The sequence below is a fragment of the Cygnus olor genome, chromosome 17, assembly GCF_009769625.2.
Source record: "Cygnus olor isolate bCygOlo1 chromosome 17, bCygOlo1.pri.v2, whole genome shotgun sequence".
In the NCBI taxonomy this organism is placed as follows: Eukaryota; Metazoa; Chordata; class Aves; order Anseriformes; family Anatidae; genus Cygnus; species Cygnus olor.
In genome coordinates, this window is record NC_049185.1 from 9,164,370 (window position 1) to 9,182,425 (window position 18,056).

At 54.5% G+C, this 18,056-nt stretch overlaps 1 protein-coding gene across 3 annotated transcripts in view; it reads right to left on the reverse strand.

Annotated features, from left to right (window-relative positions):
- The window catches only part of MMP17 (matrix metallopeptidase 17), a 51,222-nt gene extending 36,177 nt beyond the window's left edge, over positions 1–15,045 (reverse strand). Inside the window, exon 1 of one of the 3 annotated variants that reach the window (XM_040577007.1) lies at positions 14,872–15,045. In XM_040577007.1, coding sequence (XP_040432941.1) covers positions 14,872–15,000 — 129 coding nt within the window. In that variant the 5' untranslated portion in view covers positions 15,001–15,045. Of the gene's footprint in view, positions 1–66; positions 1,103–14,871 lie in introns of those variants that run through there. The other 2 variants (XM_040577009.1, XM_040577008.1) reach the window with 2 other exon arrangements.
- Between the last annotated feature and the right edge of the window lie 3,011 nt (positions 15,046–18,056).

Consider the following 18,056-nt stretch of genomic DNA (forward strand, 5'->3'; position numbering starts at 1 on the left):
CAACACCCTAATTTTTCATGTGCCTGCCTCCCTTTTTCCTTCCCATAAAAAGGGAGACAAACCCACCTGCGCAACGTCTCTCCCAACACAACGAACAAGACTTGGACCACAGGCATCTGTGCAGCCAGGCTTTTCCCTTCCCTTCCTTCCTTCCTTGCAGTTATTCCCATGGCAAGGCTGCATTAAAAATGCACAGGTCAGACAGAAGATGCCTCACGGTGGAAGCTCTCGCTCTTTTGGTCTCACTACGGCAAGCAGTTGTGTCCAAGACCCAGCGAGGTCAATGAGAATTAAGCAGGTGCTTAAGTTTCTAAGTTCCAGGTGTGTGAATAAATCAGTCATTACCGAACGGTGTACACATGTGCATATTTTCCTCAGCATATTTTGCTGAGGCAGTGTTTTTAAGCTATTGAAGTGGATCGGCCTGATTGCCACCTGAGAGAAGTCTTTTCTTCCCCTAGACCTGTTTGCACTGCTTACATCTGTGTTGCTTTTGGAAGGGGAGAGGTGCGGGGAGCTCCCCTGCCCCAGGCTAACCATGCCCGGAAGGCAGTGCGGTTGCTGCACGGGCCTCCTGCAAGTGAGTCAGGCTAGGAATAAAGACATTACTCCAAGATAACGTCAGATTTTGCAGCGGCACTGATGAAAGCGCAGCTGGCGTTACATGTTGGGTGCTGGCAGTTCTCTGAACTGACGCAACAACACAGCGGCAAAGCAGCGATTTGCAGCCGATGGCTTCAAGGTGAAGCGCAGGCAACACGAAGTTCCTCCACATCCCTCCCTCAAAACCCAGTGCGTGACCCCTCAAAACCCAGGGGGATGCTCTGGGTTGCCCCCAGCCCCGCCTGCCCAGCCCTGCGAAGGGCCCAATCCAGCCCCGCGCAGCTGAGCAAACAGCCTTTGCCGAGGGGCTTTGTCGTGGCTGGCAGCAAGCTGAATATTCAGAAAGCAACGAGAAATTTGGGCTGTCAAAGTCCAAGCTGTGGTAGTTACAGAGGAGTTTAGGGAGTGAGGAGATGAGTTAGGAGCTTAGGGCTGAGCCCTGTCCCGTTCACAACCCCAGGACCCACCCTGCTGTGACAAGCTCATCCTCACCCTCCGACCCAAAACTTAATCCTTCCTTTGTTCAAAACTGGGAGAATTGTCCAAAAAGAAATGGAAAAACAAACAAACAAAACAACAACAACAACAAAGAAACACCACACACCCCCAAAAAAGAACCCCAAACCCCAAGTTTCTAATGCACGTGGCCTGATGTCCAATTACCCAAAACAGAGGTGAATCAATGAAAAAGGCTCCCGGGTGCTGGGGAAGCAGCAGTTGGCCTTTCTCAGGGCTGTGCAAAGCCCGGATCGATGCAGCTTTCTGGCTGCCATCCGCATATTCCGTCTCTATCTCCCTATTTGTTCTGGTGATGGGTTGACAAGGTGTCAAAATCAAATCATTTGAATTTCTCTTGAAGTGAAAGGTACTCAAGGTTCAAAATTACACCTTGACCCAGGCAGGTCGGTTTGCGGGAATTACCACCAATTTCTCTGGTGGGAGATTGCAAGTGTTCAGAGGAGAAGGAAAATAAAAATGCTAGTCCTTTCTTCACCTTGCATACAAATGTGATCTTCTTGCTCTTGACGTAACCATGCTTTAAAGAGCTTCACAAACACCTATTTCCTCATTTGAGCTCACACAGAAGACATATTATCTCTTTTAAATATGTCTTCTCCTTGGCAGTGCGCAGCCTAGCCCCTATCTTTAACATTTTAAGAAGCTGCCAAGTGGTTATTTGCAAAACCGATGTTAGGAGATGGATATAATCTATTTTAAACCTCAGCAAAATTGGCCAATTTCGGGAGGTTTTAACAGACAGCTGAATTACTCATGTCGCACAGATGATGAGATGTGAAACGCAGACCCCATCCCTCCATCCACGCGGGAGCTATTTGGAAAAGGCCCAAACACCTCCCTGCAGAGCAGCACAACAGGACCCAAGTGGTGCTGGGGACAGCAGCGCCGTCCTCCCAGACCTGGATCTCGGTTCCCACTCTCCTGAAGGCTTGGCGTTGCCATGCTCTGCTCCTTTGGCAGCAAAGCCCAGGGAAAGCACAAGCAATGCCCTGGGGCTCTGCACCCATCCTGCGCTCTCTGCATAGTGCCCTCCGCACGGCACAAATAACCCAGCATCGACCCCAACATGAAAATTCAGGACTCTTCCATCTCACTCAGACTTGTTTTCAAGGTCTTGCTATGTGGTTGCTTAGAGATTTCTGTTTATTTGCTTGTTTTTCCTTTAAACGGCTGAAGTTAGCATTTCATTTAGCGTTACGGAGTGAGGCCAAAAGTACTGATTCCCGGACAAAACTTCCTGGAGCTCACAGCGGTTTCAATCTTTTGCTAAGGACAGCTCCTGCTGGCCGTGGCGCTGTGCACCCACCAGCACTGGCAGGCCAGCAGCAGAACCGAGCGCCTTGCAGCGCGGGGATGCTCGCCGGGCCTGGACCTTGCTTCTCTGCCAATTTCCCCGCTGTCACCTCCGATCAGGCTCCCTGCCTTGGCAAATCGGTAGCGACGCGCTCGCCCGCGCTGCTCCAAAAGATTTTTCTCCATCTACGTGCCACCGTAATTTTAAACGCGGGGTGTGAACGGGGCTGGATTCAATGCTCCTCGCCCCTGGGGCTGTGGGACAGGCAGTGCCCGGGATCAGCAGCACGGCTCAGGAACCAGGTGCCGCGCTGCCCTGTTCCTCACCGCCGCTGAGTGCAAGCGCAGCGGGGAAGGGAAGACAAATTGCTCTGGGGGAAATCCAATGACCTCCCCGGCAGTGTCAGGGAACATTTGTCAAGTGGCAGAAGCCATTAGCTGTGTCACTGCTCACCTATGGGGAACGGTGCGTCTCTGGTGCCTGGCTAATGCAGACCTGGATGGAGAGGTCCCAGCGATGCCACCTGTGCCAGGAGGAGCTTCTGGTCATAAACCAGATGGGATTTACAGGTCAAAACATCCCGTCATCCCTGTGGGCAGCCAGTACAACATGGGGAGTGCATGGGACGAGTGTGCCTGTGTCCGGAGGCCCGGCTCGTTAGCAGGTCATTAGTAACGAGCCCAGCGATCATTTCCCAGCACTGCCAGGAGATGGGCAGCTGGGGGGTGTTCCAAAAAGAGCCAGAGAAATGCAGCAGCCTAAATAATAGCAGCGGTAATGTGGCTGCTCTGTTGGGATGCTGTTACGATGGATGAGCTTTCAGGGAGGGCTGAAAAAACGCTGGTTAATATATAGGGGAGCCAGAGGTTTGCAGAAGGTGGGATGAGCCACACTTCCCATTTGTCACCACCAAAGGACTTCACCAGAGAAAGGAAGCGCTGATTCCCCAGCCGTAAGACACGTGGGGCAGAGACAGACTGCAAAAGGTCGCAGCAGGACGCGGCAGCCCAGCGTGCAGCAATGCTTCCAGCACTGGCACAGAGTGGGGAGCGAGCGCGAGGCAGAAGCTCCCTGCTCACACCCCGCTGGGGAGAGGTTCCTCACTGCCCAGCGGCCCCAGGGGACGGGGCAAAGGAGACAAAACTCGCAAAAGCCCTGAGAGATTTCTGCAATGAAAACAAGCTTCTCCTTCTTGCAGTTTTGTGCCCAACGACCAGACAAATTCTCAGCTTTAAAAACTAAAATCCATATCATTCTCACCATGCCTGCCTGCGGCTACACAGAATGCAAGGAAAATTAATGGTCACGGAGCTTGAATATTCGCCGTTTCCCCCCGTCTCTCCCTGCTCTTGCCAGCACTGGCTGCATGCTCGCAGGCCCCCGAACAGCGGGACATGCCCCTTAGCATGGCAGCGGGGCACAGAGCGTGCACAGCGTGCTGCTGGTCAGCAGGCACAGGCAGGATGGAGGCTCCAGCACCTCCGCACACGGCCCCAGCGAAGTCATGCAAATGCCATGAGCCCACCATGAGGAGCAAGGCAAATGTTTCCCTGAGAGACCCAGTGAGCATTTGGGACCAGAGGATGTCCCACCTGTGCACATCAGCCCTTGGGTGCTCGCACCGTGGTCTCCACCACCTGGGCCAGCTGCCTGTACCCCGAAGCCAGAGGTGCCTCCAGGGAGGTCTGCAGCCAAAAAAAGCCTTTTACTTGTTGGGCACTAATTCTGCACTGTTTGGGATAGGATTTACATCACTGAGTGCTCTAGGAGGATTTACGTGACCTCATCTTAACTCTCAGTGCATTTCCCTGCAGAAAGTATGATTACTACTTGTGGGAACACAGGCACTGTTCCCAGGTCACAGCTGCAAAGCTGAGCACAGAAACCCAGCGCCCTCCCCTCGCCTTCACCCTGCACATCCACCGCCTCTTCTTTCTGCTTGTCCTCGCAGGAAAACCGTCGTCACTCGTAAATCCGTGTTCAAGTACTTTCTCCCCGCACTGTTTAGCGCTCTGCCACGTTTCCTAATCCTGTTTTGCATGGTCCCAAACAGCTCTCTGCCTTCTCCTGGCTCCCAGGGCTGGTGAGCAGGTTGCTTTTGAAGCTCTTCCAGGTTACTGAACTGCGATGGTAATGCAGCTTGTTTCCCATCAGCTGAGGGCAGCGTGCCGGGGACATCATTTATTTTCCATGTTTATTTATGTCTGGAGAGTCCTTAAAGGATTTGTTTGCAGCTGCTCCAGCGGCTGCTCATCCTGAGGTCAGCTCCCGCGCCCGCCAGCCTGGCCCTGGGAGAGCTCAGTGCTGGCTCTGCTTCGTCCTTCGGCTGGGAGGATGCCGTGGAAACAACTCAGTCCTTTGTGATCCTTAATGAAGAGCAGGAGCTCCCTTTTTCCATCTAATAGGCACTTATGGCACTTGAAGGTAAAGAAACGTGGGCACGCAGCCTCTGCTGTGTTTCTACCCCAGCACCCACGGATGATGCCCAGACCCTGCAACCCTCTCCAGGTGGTCCAGGAGGGCACTTCGCCTCCCCCAGCTGCCGCCCAGCACCTCTCGGCTCCTTGGAACACCTCAAGGTGATGTGCTGGGAGGAGCTGGCTGCCAGTTCATTTTCTCTCTAGGGTTCAAGGCTACCCTGGAGAAGGAGAGCGTGCCATATCGATCGCCTCCATTGTCCTCGCAACCATCCGGGCAAAGAAACATTTGTTATTTTGTGACAGTTCCCTGCAGAGGCTGCTCAGGCATCCTATCTGCTCGCATGGTGGAGCTGGCAGTCTTGCCAGAAACTCTGCTTTAAAGGGTTTTGCAGCATTAATTAAATTTCTACAGTTGCGTCCATTGGCTCTGAATATGATCTGGGCTCTCTGAGCACGTGAAGATGGGCTCAGCTCCTTGCCCCCATTCAGACCTGGCTCTGCACAAGCCTGGCTCCCAGCACTGAATTCCTTGTATGCAATGTTGGGAATACAACTGAAGGGAAATCTGCTCAGGACTGTCAGGGTTCGGACACCATGTGGGTCTTGATAATGTAGAGGCTGAGAAATGATCCCAGAGCCACAAGAAAGCAGATGTCCTTGCCCTGAGAAACAATTCCTCTAAGCAGACAAGCAAAAACGATTATCTGTGATTGCACAGACAGGCATGATGTGCCTGGGACAGCAAGCGAGTCACCCGAAGGACTCCAGATGAATTTGACACAAAGCTGCCACAGCTCAGGCTCCCTTTCCATTCGTACGACGCACGGCCCGTGCCTTGGGCTGGCACCGATGACCTCCACCAGTATCACCAGAATTTACAGACGCTTCCTTCCAAGAAACCATGGGTGGAAGAGAACGGAGCTGCCAAGTGCCCAGGAGATGCAGGACACAGGTTGCCTTTAATGGCTGAAGGTATTTGCTAACAGGCAGAGGGGAAAGTGCAGAATTAGAGCATGGAGGTGCGTAAGACATTTTGCAAATTTTACCTACTTAAAGCACGGCTGCTGTCACCGTGCAACGATTTAGTGACCAAAAGCCAGCACCAAGGGGCAGGAACCTGCCTGCATACCACGGGCAGGTTCCCAACGCCTGCACCCAGCGCAGCACACACGTTATTTCCTCGGATATTTTCCCAGTTTCCACAAGAGGGCACCGGCACGACACCGCCGGGGACACAGCGGTGTCCCCAGGCAGCGCCCGCTGATCCCCACCGCAGAACAGGGCTTCCAGAAAGCCCCTAGGTGCAGGAGGGTGCTCTTCTGGAGCGGCTCTGCTAGTGCTGAAGGTCTCCGGAGAGGGGCCTGGGATGGGAAGAGTGACCCACCACCATCACCACCACGACCGCCGCCACCATCTCTGCTGACCCCCTCCATCCCGCAGGCACGCAGCACCAGGCCGCAAGGCCCGCAGTGTTACTTGAGGTAGGGTCTGCAGGGAGCAGAGGAGCTGCTCCTCTGGCAAACGGCTGTGTCTGCAGGGTGCTGGTGTGCCCCAGACACACACCAATGTGGGGACAGACCTAGCTGGAAAGAGAGAGACTGGGGAAAGTAAACCCCCAGGTGACAGGAGGCTGCCTGAGAAGGGCTGGCCCGGCTCAGCCCTTGGAATCACAGAGCAGACCCAAGGGGTGCACCTACCCCGAGCCGGGTGTCAGCCAGCTCATCTCCCAGTGTCTGGGAGGCAGAAGCCACTTCAGGGCATCACCTGGGAGAGCTGCGAGCAAGGACTTAAGACTGTTTTACCTCACACACCAGCAAATTTATAGCACCCACTCAGAGGAGAGATAAAAGGAAGCAGTGCCGACCTGCGCCCACACCAAGTGACACAGCGCCAGGCCTCCCATGAAACCAGCGATGAGATGAGGAGGCGCAAATGCAGCATCATTACGTATTTACTCACCCCCTTGTTCAGAGCCCAGGTTTCACAAAAACACATGAGAAGGGCTCTTGGGCTGCTCAGCCCCAGCTAGCACATCCTCCCCTTCTCGGTGTGAGCAAGCCAGGCACGAACACCCTTCCCCTCCGGCTCCCCACGGCAACATCACGAACGGGGCCAAGACTCACCGCAGGCTGACGACTCGCCACGACACGACTCTACACACTGCTGCGGTTTGAGTAGAGGAAGGGACCCTGTGAAAGCCATCCGGCGCCAGACAGGACTGGACACCTTCATGAGGAGAAGCCTTTGAATATTAGAGCACCTGGTGCTTGGAGCCCAGGTTGCCTTTCGTAGAGCCACACAGTTTGATCAGCAACCACATCTAGTATCTCAGGTACCTGGTGTTCATGGCTCTGAGCACAGAAAAATAAATGTGAGGTATTCTTGGGGGAGTTTTTGAATCCAGGTGAGCTTGCAGAAGACTACTCAAATCTCCCTGCTCACTGCCTGTCTGGGCCCTGGAGCACAGCAGGTGATTTCCTCTAGATTATCTTGATCTTGCTGGACACTGAGTGAGTGCATACCAAAGCACGAGGTGTATTAGAAATGCCAAAACAGCAGCAGATTGTCTGACAGGGCTGTCATTCTATCATGAAATATGACATGCATCCAGCCCGGGAGGAAGAACGGGATTGCTGTACACTTTAGTGCCGGCTGAGGCCAAGCAAGATTATTCCTCGTTTCAGTCTCATTGATCAGGCCTGGAGGATACATTTCTGCAGCGTAAACAAAACGTGGTGAAAGTCCCAAACCACCTAACTCTCCTCAGCTGTGCTTTCCTATCAAACACACTGCCATTTCACGTGTGTCTGTGAGGGTGTTCCCTTTCCCATTCGCTTTTGCTCTTGCACAGAAAAGCATCTCTGATGTGAAGGGTGCAGAGGTAGAGACAGCAACATACTCTGGTTTGGTACAGAGCAACGGGGAATTTGCTAAGTGACAACAAAACGGAGAACAAACAAGACAAATAAAAGCCAACTGAATGCAGAGAAGACATCAAAGAAGCAAAGACACTTCTCGAGCAGCGTGGCTGGCCACCCTTCTGGTAGCAGACATGCCAGAGGGACAGCGACAATTAACCAAACACAGGGAATGAGGTGGAACAGGCCCGGGGACCTCACCACGGTCCCCACCATGCACCAAGCCTGGGCCAAGCTCCAGGTGGGATACAAGGACTGCTGCGTGGCTGTAATGCCTCTGGAGAAGATCCCTCACGGTGGGCTCAGGAAAACCAGGAGAGACTCCTTTATTTCTCTCTCACTCAGCAAGATCTGAAAGGCAAAAAGCAGCGTCCTGAGGTGCAATTCAGTCAGGACACCAGCCCTAGTACTTCTGTGTGTGACATCTCACTGAGAAACACAAGTTGTTATGAAGGGTTGAGCAATATGCCGACCATCCAAGTCTGAGGACAAGCAGTATTGCCAAGAGGTGTGGTGGTTTGGACAGCCTGTAGCTGCCAACCACATGAACCCTTCTTCAGATGAGTGTGTCCAGCTTGCCTCTCGGTAGGGATCCCATGTGACTGCCTTCCTTGCACACCCGTCTTTTCCATTTTTTATCCCATTCAGGCCCCTCCAAAGTCAGTTGGTCCCAACAGCGCTCCCAGATCTGCTCCCTCAACCTCAAAAAACCCTCAGATGGTGAGGTCCCCAAACGCTGACAACCCATGAAGTTTTCTTTTGCTCTGTTAACAATCTGCCATCTCCAGCAAGAGTCACTTGGTGGGAAGAAAGGTGGAAAAAGTCCAGAGTTGGATGGTTTGGGATGGGGGCCCTTGGGAAACTGTACAAGGGTTAGGTGCCTCCACTGCAGTGCAGGACGGGCAACCTACACAACCTGGGACAGCAGCTGCAAAGGGTATTTCAGACCTCTGTTGAAACAGTCCAGACATCTCATCTCCTTCTTGTATTTTGGATGGTGGAAGCTTTTGTGTGGCGCCTGAAAGAAGGACGTGCATAGGGACGTTTCAAAAGGTGAACTCGAATTGCAGAGTAAACTGAGGATGTAACGGCAGAGCCTGGCTGTCGGGTGATCTTCAGCAGCTGAAAGCTGAGCCGCAGGGGATGCCGTTTGGGGTTTGTTAAATAACAAGACAATATAATCCAAACATGTCCATCACCTTCCAGCAAGGACCCTGTGACACAGGTAAAATTGCTTTTTTCACCCAAAAGATCAATATTGTCAGGATGAAATAACATGTCAGATGATGTGAACAACTCCACCTGACCACTGACAGTCAACAGGCATAAAATCCCTCTGGAAAAAATAAAAAGAAAAAAAAAAGAACCCCCCCACCCACAAATATTCTGCCGCTTTCCAAATCACCTTATTGGGATTGTTCTTGCTGGGCACTGTAGATCATCTCCAGATTTCTTGGAAGAATGATTTGCTGTGCCCATGGTTTGCTCTGATGCAGGAAATTCCTCAGATTTAATCGGGTTCTCTTCTATTAAATCACCATGGCTAATCAAACCGTCAGTCTCATCTGAAGACCACACTCCTCGGTGAACTCTGGTATTTACTCCATGTCAGTCACTGCAGGACTTCTCTCTGAAGGAACCTGTTGTCAGAGGCAGTTTCTCATGACGCTTGTCTAAAACTCTCCAGTTCTGCTCGACTTCAGCAGCTTCTTCCCTCGCCCCCGCACGCCTGCTTTGTTTTTTGCACTGGATTTAACTTCGCATATGTGGTTTGGTGTGTTTTTTTTTTAACGTAACATCAAATCTCTTAATTCTCTGACCCAGAAATCAGAGACAATCCTCATAAAAATCTGGGACAAAGAAGACACATGCAGATGCACACGCGCATTGGGAAGAGCTTCTGAAACTCCCAAGTCTACCCATTTAAAGTGATTTTGATTAAAGAAAGCATTTTGAAAACTATTGCTTTCAGATCACAGGTTATTTTGAAAGCTAACCCTTGCTTTTCAAGAGCAGCTCTCCCCTAACCGAGAGGCTTTCAGGAGTGACAAGGAGGTGGCCCAGGCTTCCCACGTGCTGTTGGGCTGCATGGGGTGCACTGCATTTAGGAGCAGGGCTCTTCCCTCCCGCATTGTCCCCCCATGAGGCCAGATGAGCCCCGAGGTCCTGGCTGGGCACGTGCCCGCTCTCGCAGCACTCCAGAAATAAAGGTTTCTTCTGTTGCAGTGTGACCTTTCCGAGCCGCACAGTCCATTCCTGCAGCGGTTTTGCCAATGAGTAAATAATGAGAAATTAGCACGCGGCCCCAGCGATGACTCACCGCGAGCTGCTAGCGCTAATGAACTCGCGGGGACAAAGCAGGGTGTCGGGGACATCCGAGAGTCTGCTTTCGTGACAGCATCACCCGTGTCACACCCGTGTCCGTGGCGGGCAGCTCCTGGAGCTCGCTGTCACCGCAGGCGCCAGGCTGGGAGAGCCCCGGCTGGCCACAGCAGGGATGGGAACGTGCTATGCTTCACATCACCTCTTTGCAAGTTAATTTAATGAGGGAGAATAATAAAATCCTGCAGGAGCAAGGTGGCTGAGTCAGGTGCAGACAGCGACCTCCATTGCATGAACACCACGATGATTTTAGGGGAAATAGAAGGGCACAGGGGCACAGCTCCTTCCCATCCTCCACCAAGCCGGGTCAGGGCTCAGGGAGGGGAGTTTTGGTCCCAGGACGCCCAGATATATCCTGGCCCACCCCAAGGACACCAGGCATGGTTTGGACAGCAGCACCCAGCGAGGCGAGGGCTCGCCTGCTCCATCGAGGGCTCGCCTGCTCCATCGCCAGCACTGCTCCCCCAGGCATGGGAAAGCCCCCAGTGACATTAAAGCGGGTAATTTAGCTTAACTACCCCGGGTCATTCACACGGCTGGGCCCACAATAGCAGCCAAGCATGGGACAAAATTGCATTACTGTATCTCGAGGTCTGGGGAACTCATATCTGAAAAGGAAATAGCAGTTCAGACCAGCCAGGGCTTTAATACCAGATTAAATGCTTTCACAGGAGCCTGTCTATTTGGAAGCTTCCAGCCAGCCTTTTGTCAAGCCAATTTAGTTTGCATTGTACTTTGGCTTCAAGAGGTACCTTAAAATGTAACCAGCAGTGCTTCTTTTTTTTTTTTTTTTTTTTTTTTTTTTTTCCATGGTAGCGTAAGCTTTCTTGGAGGGAATTCATGAACCTGGGACGGGCACAGCTCTGTGCTGGAAGGGAACGCAGCGCTTTCATGGCAGAGGGGCCAAGCAAAGCTCCTCACCCCTATGCAGTTGGCCTGAATGCATCGTTGTTTAGGGAACCTACTATTTTGTCCTGCAACACTTGCCATTTCAGAAGGCTGAAGGAAGCTCCAACTGGGATTATCAATTTTTAATTTCCCCATTAGCAGAAACAGAACGCTACACGTCTGGTAGTTTCTCGCTGTAGAAGGAACAGCTTAACTCCACACAAGGGTTTTGCTGCTAAGGGCTAATTGTCCCAGACCCCGAGCCAGACCACCCGCCGTGCCTCGCAGAGGCCGTGCCCTGCCCCGGATGCTGCCGTGGGGCAATTCGGGAAAGCTCCCAGCCGAGTGGGAGCGAGGTGATCACACGTGGGCACAGCTGAGGGACTGGGTAAATGGATGCTCCGGTTCCTCAGCTGCTCCAGAGGGAGGCCGAGCACCACTGAAACACCAACCTGGGGCCCATCTCCCCAGCAGGGATGGGATTTGCTTTGAAATCCAGCACCTGGGAGGTGCGGGGCACAGGCTGTTCTGCAGCCCTCACCCTCTTGCCCGCTCCCTGAGGTGGGGACAGAGGAACCTCTGTGCGTGCCCAGCCCACCGGGGGGGCTCAGCGCCGCCCTGCTCTCCCCCAGCACATCCTTGTCATTCAAATGAGAAGCAGCCACAAAGGCGAGGGCCCTGCCCCGAACAAAGAGCCGCTTGGGACCGCGAGGGGGACGCGGTCCATGGCCTCCACCGATGAATGCAAATGCCTCCATCCCCTGGGAGCAACTCCTCCAGTAACAACACAGACCGGCATTGTGAGCGGGAGGCATCGCTCATACGCAAGCCCCCAGGAATGCCCAGCGAGCCCCAGCTGGGGAAATGCCTGGGGAGCACAGGCAAACCTTCCCTGTCACCCTCAACCACGCAGTCGAGAAGAAGAGGCTCACACTCAGCTTCCTTGCACCCACGCTCTCACACCCAAACTAAAACTTCTCTGGCGCTCCCACGTCCCTTGTCACCTGCAGAGCCCGCATCCACGCGGGCTGATCTCGTGATGCCACCGCCACCGCCATGGCCCCAGCACCAGGGCAAAGCCTCTCCCTCGGGGCAAAGCTTGCTCAGCTTCGACCCGCACCCCATTCCCCACCAGGACCCGCAGCAGGGGTAAGGCAGCCCAGCCGCAGGAGCTGCTGGTTCAGCATTAGGCTCGTTTTCAAGCCGGCGGGTCTCCAGGTCAACACTGATCGCACCGCGCCGGCTCTTACAAAAAATGAAAGCTAAAGGCAGCCCTCCCTCCGGACCTGGTTCAAAGCCCAGAGGACGCAGAGCCCTCATTACTCGCTTACTGCTAACGTGTGTCAAGTTCTCACTGCCCGGGCCCCTGAGACGCTCGAGTCAAACAGCCATAAAAAGATGCAATTTGGGACGGCTGCAGGTACCCCTGGGTTTCAGTGTGCCAGGGAGGGGGGCATGGGGGGGTTCGCTGTAGAAAAGGCAGCAGTGCAAATGGCAAAGTAGTAAATCTCAGACCCAACGGGCTAAAATTCAAGGAAAAGACTCAAATCGAGCTCCATTCCACCTGCTATTTTATGCTCTCTTTGTTAAAGCAGCTAATGGAGAACAATAAAAACATTAATAATCAAGCTAGATTTATAAACTGGGCAGGATATTCCACTGGTAATGAAATCTGTAGAATCAGTCAGGATTATATTGCTTTGGGCAGCACTCTAACAAGAGCTGCCGTTGAATTATAGCCCTCGTTCCTTTTGCTGAACTTTAATTTGGCCCAGCATCGCTGCTTCATCCAACCCAAAGCCATGCAGGACTGGAGCAGGGCACGCAGCTCGGAGGCGCAGCCCTGCTCGGCGCAGAAGGCGTCGCAGCTGCTGGGGGGGGGTATTTTGAACGCGGGAGCTCTGTTGACATTGTGCTCTATTTGCTGCAGAGAACCGCTGGATATGATTTTCAAAGGTTAGCGGAGCTTTCGATTGCCATGGTTTCATGCTTCCTAGCTTTCAAATATTTGGTTGAAATGCATCACAGGTCTTTAATTTCTTAGTTGCTTCATAAGGTGGATGTCAAATAATTATTCTGAAGGTGCTCGCTTCCCCCACATTGGTATTTTCCTGACAAACACCTCCGAAAACACCTGGCATTTTCTGCTCCCTGCTGCTCACGAGCACAAACCTGCTTTACAGTCAGTCCAGTCCTATTCCCACCCGCGCCGTCACAAGCCAAAGAGATGGATTTGCCCCAGAAGCACACCCATGGGAGGGGAGAAATCACCGAGACGCGCATCGAGCATCATCCAGTCCCTACTCCCCAGCCAAAACAGGGCTGGGTCTTACAGCCCTCGGTACCTCCCTTCACCCACATTCACCTCCGCGCAGCTCTCACCATCCCCGGCACCGTTCCTCCCCGAGACAGCCCCAGCTCTCCCCAGCTCTCCGGCATGGGTTTGAACAGCTCAGATCCAGCCCAGGACAAAAAGTACCTTGATGCCTGAGGGCTGTCAGCAGTAACTAATAAGTCCCCTCGAGTGTTAACACTTAACCTGTTAAAGCTGCGTGCAGCACACAGGGTAGCAAGGGTAAAAGCAGGTCAAAGATGAAGTTTGAGTCAAATTGATTGGGGCAGAATACACCAATTTATGTGCTGTTTGCATTAAATATTAATCCCAGCTTTAACATTTGGTTACAGAGGGAAGCAAACGCACCGTAATAATGCAGATGTGCCTCATTTTCCCCACATTTCCTATTCTGCCAGGAACCGAGGGGGAAGGGCATCCTTTGTCCTCCCCAGAGCCCAGGCAGGGGCTGGGGAAGCAGCCTGGGAGGGGGAGCAGCGCTTGGCGGTGGCAGAGGCAGCGTCCTGGCGCACTGCTCCGTGCGAGCCCCCCTCGTTAGGTAACCCTGCCGCACCGCAAAAGCCTCCCTCCCTCCTTCGCAGCGGCACGCAGGCAGCGGTTTGAAATTTGCTGAATTTCGGGGAATTTCTCCGAAGTGGCGGGTCCAGCCCCAGAACCGCTCGCCCATGCCCAGCCACGGCCGGCTTCCCGACAGCTGGCTGTGCTGGGGTCGTGGGGCTTCTCCTCCCTGCGCCGAGGTCTCCTCTTGCTGCGGCTGGCTTCAGCTGCAAGAAACTTTTCCTCCTCCAAGAGAAAAGCCTCGGGCTCTCCCCGTGAAGCTGCACGGACCTGCTGGCACCGTGATGTGCCAGGGACACGAGGTAAACCTCGCTGCCCAGTAGAAACCTGCTTGCAAATGGAGCAGGTACCTGCTGGTGCCTGGAGAAGGGGGACCACGAGCACACCCGGGTGGGAAAAGCACCGCAGCCCGCACAGAGCATCCCCCACCTCGTCCCCGAGTTGGACCCCAGCCCAGGGCTGGCTCTTCCACCAAACGTGCCATTTCAGCTCTCCCGCCGCCAATTCCTGTGCCACCACCGCGGGCGGAGAGCCTTTGGGAGCGGGCAGCCCTTTCCTAGTGCCCGAAAAAATTGCAATCCGGCTGGGAGCGCTGCTGGGGCCATCGCCCTGTGGGCACAGGGCTGGGGGAAACTTGGCGTGCGGGGGGGCGATGGCTGCAAGGGGACGCGCAGGGCACAAGGGGGGGGACACCGGCGACACCGGCTTCCGTGGGTGCCCGGGGGACGCATCCTCCGGGTGCTGCTGGCCTTGGGGGGGGCCACTGGGTGCTAAGGGGGGCAGCGCGCAGGGGGCGCCGGGGGGCTCGGGGGGCGCCAGCTGGAGGGCACCGGAGCGTCTCCAGCCGCCGGAGCCGGCCGGGGAGGGGGAGAGGAAAAAAAGGGGGGGGTCGAGAGGTTGGGGGGGGAGAGGAGCGGGGGTCCGCGGGTAACTCACAACTCCCCGGCCGATGTCGTCCGCCGCGGGGGTGGGCGCCGCGGGCGCCTCCTGGCACGCCAGCCAGAGGGCGACGACGAGGAGCATCCCCCGGCGGGGGGCGCGGGGCCGGCCGGCGGGGCTCAGCATCCCCCCGCGCCCCGCACCTCCCGCCTCCGCCCCCCCCGGCAGGGCCCGGCCCCGGCCCCGCGCTGGGCTCCGCCGGGCCGCGGGGCTCCGCGCAACATCCGCGCTGCCGCCGCCGGGCGCGGGGGGCTCCGCTCCGCTCCGCTCCGAGCCGGGGGGCGCGCTCACATCGCCCCCCCGGCCGGGCGCGCGACTCGCGCGGGGAGCGGGGCGGAGCGCGGCTGGGCTGCTGCTGCCATGCACCCCTCTGCGGCCGGCCAGAGGAGGAGGAGGAGGAGGAGGAGGAGGAGGAGGAAGGATGCTAATGAGGGAGGCGGTGCCGCGCTCCGGCGGGGAGGGGGGGGAGCGGAGCGGAGCGCCGGGAGCGGGGTGCTGTGCAGCGCCGAGCACCGCGGCTCGGCACGGCTCGGTTCGGCCCTGCTCGGCTGCTCCCAGGAGAGCTCCCGGCCCCTAAGGGCACCTTGCGCCACCTCCCAGCTTTCAAACGTCACCGCTTCTGCTCGTTTCTGGCCGCTTCCCAGCGCGGGGGTGCCGGTGGGGGGGGGTGCTGTGCATCCCCGGACATCCCCACCTAGGGGGGCACCCAGACACCCCCAGCGCCCCCAGGCTGAGGGTGAAGAACGTGCTTCGTGAGCAGCACCCGCACTCCCCGCGTCCTGTTAGCACGCTGATATACTCAACGGCTTTGGAAAGCATCTCTGAAGTGGTTTTAAAAAAGAGACTGCAAATGTGAAGGAAAAGGGAAAGGGGGGAAAAATGGGAAAGGGGGGAAAAAGGGGGGAAAAGGGGGGAAAGGGAAAAGCGATAGAAGAAGAAAAGAAGAAAAGAAGAAAAGAAGAAGAAAAGAAGAAGAAAAGAAGAAGAAAAGAAGAAGAAAAAGAAAAAGAAATGAAGAAGAAGAAGAAAAGAAGAAGGAGAAGAAGAAGAAAAGAAGAAGAAAAGAAGAAGAAAAGAAGAAGAAAAGAAGAAGAAAAGAAGAAGAAAAGAAGAAGAAAAGAAGAAGAAAAGAAGAAGAAAAGAAGAAGAAAAGAAGAAGAAAAGAAGAAGAAAAGAAGAAGAAAAGAAGAAGAAAAGAGAAGAAAAGAGAAGAAAAGAGAAGAAAAGAGAAGAAAAGAGAAGAAAAGAGAAGAAAGAAGAAAAAAGAAGAAAAAAGAAGAAAAAAGAAAAAAAGAAGAAAGAAAAAAAGAAGAAAAAAAGAAGAAAAAAGAAGAAAAAAAGAAAAGAAAAGGAGATGTAGAGATGAAAAAGGGCTTCTTCTAGATGCTGCTGGGACAGAAGTGTAACGGACGTTGATATGACACCTTCTGCCCAAATAGATCAATTCAGCACTGAAGTGTAGCTACTTCTGGAGATATTTAATACCAGACAGGACTAAAGCAAAGAGGGGATTTTTGTCTAAAGCAAATTGGTTAACGAGAACTGAGAGGAAGACCACAGTCCCCTGTGCCACTGTGAGCTGGGCTGAAATTACTGCTCCAGTGCCAGAAAATCTGGGGGTGGGAACAGGATTACGGGGCTTGGAGCCTCACCGACTACAGCTACCAAGGTAGCTCGAGAGCTGTTATCTCGAGAGCTTTGCTCCTTGCCGAAGGGAAGTTTAACTTCTCCACCAGCACAGCAGGCCCCACCGCTGGGCTCTGTAGGTTTCCAAAGCGCCTGGGGATGGGCTCGCAGCTCCTGCTCCCCGTTTCCTTTTGCTTGCCAAAAGCACCCAGGGCTGCCCCACTGCAGAAGCCCCGTCCCTGGGGGTGATTTCTCCTCCCTCCCCTCCTCTCCCTTACTCCCTCTGCAGGGTCTCGCTCCCCTCGGTGCACCTCCTGCTGCCCTTGCCTTGTCCTTTCCCTTCTGCAGCTGCTGCTGCTCTCGGGGGAGATGTTTCTCGCCTCCGACAGCTGCCGTGCCAGCCCCAAGATGCCAACTGTTACCTGCTGGCCTCCAGAACGCACCGCTCCGAGCAGGGGGAAGAAGCCATCCGCCACCTCTCAACCCCTCCCGGCTTTTCCAGCTCGGGAGCATCATCTCAGGCAGTCCCAACAGCCTGGCATTGCTTAGCAACGTCACAGGGATAATTTCCTGCTAAGTAGCTCCCGAATCTCATCTTGCAAGGGGTCATTTCTCTTGGCAGCTGACACGGCCGCGGGCAGATCGCAGATATCCTCAGGAGGACGCGGGCAGCGGGGCTGGTGCAGGTTCACTGACCCCAGCAACAGGCACAAACTTCCTCTGGAAGATGCTCCACGCTCCACCCCAGCCTTTGCTCCCGTTTTGCAGAGCAGAGGAATGAAGGATGAAGGATCGTTGCGGGCAGCCTGGGAGATGCGGGACCAAAGATAAAGGCCGAGCCCACTCCGTCTGGTGGAGCTTTGCTCTTCTCTTCAAGGGGTCGAGGCTTCAGGGCGCACGCGACCATTTTATCTTCGCCTCCTCGGCCACCCTCGCTCACAGCAGCACATCAGGGACAACAAATTCAGTTTCCATCAGAGCGGGTGTTTGGAGCAGCCTGACAGCAGGGCGAGTGGAGGGCGCTGCTCCACAGCGAATGGAGTTTAATCCTTTTCGTTTCTTTCCCGTGGCACCGAATGCAAGAGTGCACCAATTTCTACCCAATCTCAAACACACTCAAACCTGATTGTTGCAAGAGAATACTTTTCCCACGGGCATTCTCACATTTCTGCTCTACACGCAGGCACGGGCTGTAACTGCAGAGCTCTGTGGGCATGCAGAAGGTTTTCCTGCAGCAGACTCGACCCAGGTGCCAGTGGCTCCATCCTCCTGCCGAGGAGCATCGTGCAGAGCTCGGCCTCACACCTCTGCACAGCCACCTGCCTGCAGCACACCAGGAACGAGCTCCACCCTTCCTGGGGGGGGGCACCTTTTGATGGAGAAGATGCTCAGATGGCCCTGAGCAATGTTCAAAAAACAAAACAAAATCACACACAAAAACCCCAAAGTCCTATCTATTCCTTGGTACCAATACCTGTTGGGGAGGACTTGCAACGTGAATAATTATACACACCATACGAGTAGATGTTTTGTCCACTCCCTACAGCTATTCTAAT